At 59.6% G+C, this 5,237-nt stretch overlaps 3 protein-coding genes across 3 annotated transcripts in view; all 3 read left to right on the top strand.

The window, feature by feature from the left end:
• Positions 1 to 1,098, top strand: part of VDAG_02626 (uncharacterized protein) — a gene marked incomplete at both ends in the record, with an annotated part of 2,312 nt that extends 1,214 nt beyond the window's left edge. Inside the window, one exon of the mRNA XM_009653279.1 lies at positions 84 to 1,098. Coding sequence (XP_009651574.1) covers positions 84 to 1,098 — 1,015 coding nt within the window. The remainder of the gene's footprint in view (positions 1 to 83) is intronic.
• Positions 1,099 to 2,566: 1,468 nt separating this feature from the next.
• Positions 2,567 to 3,984, top strand: VDAG_02625 (kes1; the record flags this gene model as incomplete). The annotated part of the gene is made up of 2 exons (XM_009653278.1): positions 2,567 to 2,623; positions 2,845 to 3,984. 2 exons carry the CDS (start codon positions 2,567 to 2,569, stop codon positions 3,982 to 3,984), a joined length of 1,197 nt encoding a protein of 398 aa, XP_009651573.1.
• An 861-nt stretch (positions 3,985 to 4,845) lies between these two features.
• VDAG_02624 (uncharacterized protein) overlaps positions 4,846 to 5,237 on the top strand; it is a gene marked incomplete at both ends in the record, with an annotated part of 937 nt that continues 545 nt past the window's right edge. Inside the window, one exon of the mRNA XM_009653277.1 lies at positions 4,846 to 5,100. Within this exon, the coding sequence (XP_009651572.1) occupies positions 4,846 to 5,100 (255 nt within the window). The remainder of the gene's footprint in view (positions 5,101 to 5,237) is intronic.

Below are 5,237 nucleotides of genomic sequence, written 5' to 3'. Positions count from 1 at the left end.
CACCGTGGCTCGCATCCGCCAGTCGACGCCATCTAATCCACCCGCGCCCACTTTGCCTCCTTTCTCGATTCATACCTACGCAGGAAGGAAAAGGACTTTGGTACCATGGAGCCAGGGCCCTTGACGGGGTTGTCGCTACGGGCGACTCTACGAGAGTCCCCCGACGGCCTGTCAGCGAGGCAACTGCTCTTTCTCGCACGACGTATTGCCAGCATTGCCACCGGCGGCTTCCGATTCTTTCATGACCGGTGCATGTCCATCAATGCAGAGCATCTCGCCGACGCGAGCTCCGAGTACTTGCAACCGCCACGCGGGTTTCCTTGGTCACAGCGATTCGAAGGCCGTCCGTACCGACCAGAATCAGGTGGTCCACCATCCTGGTATGAAATGCAGCACATGACGCGTGGTCTCTGGAACCTCCAAGTAATCTATGAGGTCCGAAATGCGGCGAAGGAGGGCCGTTTGGGATGGACAGCGCACGACGTGGAGCAGATATGGGCCATGGATGTCAATGCCTGGTTCGGCCACCCGACGGTCTACTCAGAAGAGGTGCTCACGGCGCTTTACTACGTCCATCACCTCGAGGGCAAGCCCCTTGCGGACAGCTGCATCGGGCACCCCTTTTCGGCGCCGAGCACCGGTCCGCTCGGCGAATATCCGCTGCAGCTGCCCAAGCCTTGGGCGTCAACGACCGGAGAGGTGAATGCCCTTGGCGAGACGACAAACGTGTGGCCAGCCGATGTGCCGCACCCTCCACGAGGCGACTTTCGCGCGCGCTTCGGCTTCGAGGCGTACGGCTACAAGTGGGCGCAGCTGCTTTCCCAGAATGTGCGCTCCCCGATCCGGACCGTGTCGTTTAGGCCGTTCCGCGCGCTGGGGTTCGGGCTCTGGGATCGGCAGCGGCTCGTCGCGTTTGGGCTGGTTGATGCTCCGCCGGGGGAGCTGGCAATGATGATGGCGCCCAAGACGACGGGGGACTTCTTTGCTTGGCGGAGTTGGCTTGATGAGGGGGCGAAGGCAGAGATTGAGGCGAGGCAGGAGGGCGAGTGGCGGAGCGGGCGGATGGGAGGGCTGCTTAGAATCACGGGATGTTCTTGATGACGATATACGAGTGCGGCGTCTTTGGGTGCATGTTTCTGTTTCCTGTATCTGGGGAATTCATCAGGTTTTGAGCCAGCGCGTGCTTGACTTGTGCGTGCGATAGGGTCGTCATGATGGACAGTGAGTGTGTCAAATGGATCTGACCTGACCAGTGTTCTGGAAGGGTCATCTTTCACCAGCAGGCTTGTCTGTAGGATAGCGACTTCAGCATGCGCAGAACCTCCAAGGTGTGAATCCCATTTCTTTTGCTTCGCCTCCTTGAAAATTCAGGGTGTATCGAAGCATCAGACTGCTCTACTTCGCATGCCGACATCACGAATACGCCATGGTGCCATTTGCGTTTGCAGATTGCTCAAGAAGCAGAAGCAAGACTTCTCGACGGCATCTTAGTCTGCGCGATCGCAGCACTGGCGGCGATATTATTGGGAGGAGAGGAGAGGTTTCACTGGGACTAAGCGTGGATATTGGGCGGGACGTTGGAAGGCAATCCATCATGATGTTGTGAGGTTCGATTTCGCCTTCCGTAATTGGTAGCCGAGTGGGCAACAAGCACTCGGCGATAGGGACGCCATGTTCGAGGAGGAAATTACAGCTGTAGAGGGAACACCAGTCTCTGTTCAAGCTGACGGCATGAGCAGGGGAAAAGGCTGGCACAAAGTAAGAAGCATTCATAAGTTCGCAGAGATTGACTGAAAGGCTGTTCAAGTATACAAGTACCTAGCAAGACACCTGGTGTAGATTTGTCAGAGCGTTAGTTAGAGCAGAGTGAAGAGGTCTTCTACACGTAGTCCGCAGTAGATAGGAGATAGGTAGGGGGTCGGAATATATCTAAATTCTAGCCCTACCTACCTAGTTCAAAGGGAAAAGCGGCAGCGGCAGTGACAGCGGCAATGCGACGCTGGTGGTTCGCCCGACGCCGAGTATGGGGCGGCACGGGCAAACAACGAGCCGGCGGGGGGGGATCAAGGCGTCACATGCTCTCGCCGGGTCTATAGATTGAAGGGCCGCGTGGAAGTCTGCGCCCCTGCGTTGGATGACAGCAGCACGGAATGGGGAGCATCCGATGTGCTGCCGCTACGAAGGGCCGCCATCAGTTGGGACAGGCAAGGGTTGGCATCATCATGGCAGACGTGGTCGAAAGCTTGAGACGCTGTGGTACCTTTTCTCCACCCCCCGTCTCGTCAGAGCTGAGACGAACAAGGCCTGTGCCGTTTCGAATCGCTCCAGTGTGGGACGGGCATGGGGATGGGGGCTGTTGGCTGTGGGCTGGGACAGGCGCTGGGGTTCTGCTGAAACGGGTACAAAGGGTCGGGGGTCTGCTCGTTGCTGTTTCGTTGCACGATTGATTGTTCTTTTCCTCTCTTGTCCTGCGAAATATTGGCAAAGTCGTCTTGGCATCTCGTCGCTCTCGTCTGGTGTCGATTTTTCTGCTCAATATTGTTTTGTCTGCCCGTGGCATACGGTCATGGTCGACGTCATGGATTCCAAGCACAAGTCGTCGCGCATCAAGGATCTGGTCCAGGTGAGTCTGGCGCTCCCCACAGCAGTCTCAGTGGGGTCTCTCCCTGTCTCTCTCTCTCGCATGGGAAAGAATTTCGTCTGACTCAACCCTAACCCGATCAACCCTAACCTTCCGACCCTAACCCAGGCCGGACACTTCACCCGGAGACGGCCCCGCTCATCCCGGCCCCCATTCGGGTTTCCTCCGCCCACAGGCTGCACATGCTGACCGTGTCTCCTCAGTTCCTCGCTTCGACGCAGGGTGACCTCTCCAACATTACAGCGCCTCCCATGTTCCTCGCACCGACGTCTGTCGTTGAAGTCGGTCGCTGCTGGGCCGAGCATCCAGCCATCTTTGCAGCGCCGGCGCTGGAGCCTGACCCAGCGCGGCGCGCCCTTCTCGTGCTGACGCACATGCTGTCATCGCTGCGCTCGCAGCTCTACATTGACGGATCGCCGACCGTGTCGATCAAGAAGCCCCTCAACGCCTTTCTCGGCGAGCTCTTCCTCGCGTCCTTTGTCGACGCGCCGGCCAAGGCGACGACGACGCTCGTCGCGGAGCAGGTCTCGCACCACCCGCCCATCACAGCCATGCACGTGTCGGACACGGCCAACGGCATCCGCGCCGACGGCTACGCGCGCGTCGAAATGTCCTTCTCCGGCACCGTCGACATCCGCCAGGTCGGCCACGCCGTGCTGCACATTGACCGCTACGCCGAGGACTACCTCATCCCGCTGCCGGCCGTCCAGGTGCGCGGCTTCCTCGGCGGCCGCCTCTACCCGGAGATGACGGGCGTCTACACCATCCCGTCGTCGGGCGCCTACGTGTCGCAGATGCGCTTCTCGGGCGCCGGCCTCTGCTGGGGCGGGCGCAAAAACGGCTTCACGGCCGTCGTCTTCCGCCGCGACGACCCGCGCCGCGCACCCGTCTACAGCCTCGAGGGCGTGTGGTCCGACGCGTGGACGGTGCGCGACGCCCGCGGCGACGTCGTCGACACGTTCCGCCTCGACGAGGCGACCGTCGCGCCGCTCGACATGGCGCCGCTCGACGCGCAGGATCCGTGGGAGTCGAAGCGCGCGTGGCGGGACGTGGCGGCGGGGCTGCGCGCGGGCGACGTGCGCGCGGCCGTCGCCGCCAAGACGGAGCTCGAGAGGGCGCAGCGCGAGATGCGGGCTGCCGAGGCCGACGAGGGCCGCACGTGGACGCCGCTGCTGTTCCGGAGCGCGCCCGGCGCCAAGCACGACGTCTTCCACCGGCTTGCGGAGGGCATGGAGGGGTGGGAGCACCTGTATGACGACAGGACCAAGGGCGTCTGGAGGGTGGACGAGGCTGCGCTCGCGACGCAGAGGCCGTTCAGGGGCGAGCTGACGCCGCTGGGGTAGGGGTCTGTGGGCGTGCTGTGACGAGACGGGACGATGGCGGACGAGCATTTTTGGGTGTGCATTTGGTGTGTAGGCATTGCGAGGCATTGCGAGGCATTGCGAGGCATGGCGAGGCATTGCGAGGCATGGCGAGGCATGGCGAGGCATTGAGCGGGCGTCATCGATTGGCATTCTCTTTTCTCTCTAGACTTGCTTCAAGCATCATGATGAATGAGTACATTGTTCTGCGATCGAGGTGCACATAGTCCTTCACACGGCGATCATGTAGACAGTCGCTCACACTGCAATCATGCAGATTGGCTCTCACACTGCAAGCATGTAAACACTGTTGCCAGCATGGAGCTGAAGCGGGCCCTACAAAGCTCAGGGGTGACAGAACTTGGGGGCACATGTTCCAGGATTTCAGGGCCAATTCGTCAAATTCAGCTGGTACGACTCAGGGGCCCTCAGTCAAGTTCCTTGGGCCTTCAGGGCATCGGCCCCTGTGAGAATCACGAGGAGATGCCACGAGGAGATGCCATGAGGAGATGCCACGAGGAGATGCCAACTTGGGCTCGGGTCAGCACAAGCTGCGAAGAAGCTCATCATGTTACAGGCTTGGTTGAAATAGTAACAAGAAGGAAAAAAAAAAATACCCAGATTGCCTGAGACATGAGCGACGTTGGAAAGCTAGGCGTGCCGAGCATAGGCGTGCCGAGCATCAGGTGTCTTGACCCATCATCCTAGTGACGTCAACCATCATCACCATCGTAGGAAAGGCGCCGTCACCATTTACAGTTGTGACGCGACAGTTTCATGTCTAACAATGATATATGCCAGTCTCACTGTTCTGTCCTCCTCATTCTGCTTCAACTCATCAACATGAAAGTCCCTCTGCCCAGCAACCTCAGAATCGCAAAGCAAGTTGCGTCCCACCCTGCCGCCAAGTCATTCGCCACCAAAGTCCACAAGAAGATGCCCGCAGGAACCCCATCAGAGAGCGCAAAGGCGCAAGCCGATGCGTCGGCGGGTGGCCCCTCATTCGAGTCCATCGGCATCAAGAACACGGACATTGTCCAAAAGTCGGGCGTCTCGCTCGACTCCCACCAAAAGGTCCTCGTCGGCAGCGTTCTCGATGTACGTCACTCCAGCTTGCGAAATGCGGCACCAGTCCATCCCGGCCACGGGTGCGCGATGAAGAAGCAGAAAGAATTGACCAGTGTGCCCCAGCTCTTCACCGGAAACCCAACGCTGAAGCATCTGTCCCTGTGGTC

Source organism: Verticillium dahliae, genomic scaffold (assembly GCF_000150675.1).
Source record: "Verticillium dahliae VdLs.17 supercont1.4 genomic scaffold, whole genome shotgun sequence".
Classification (NCBI taxonomy): Eukaryota; Fungi; Ascomycota; class Sordariomycetes; order Glomerellales; family Plectosphaerellaceae; genus Verticillium; species Verticillium dahliae.
Note: the sequence above shows the minus strand (reverse complement) of the source record. Positions and strands in the feature narration are given on the sequence as shown.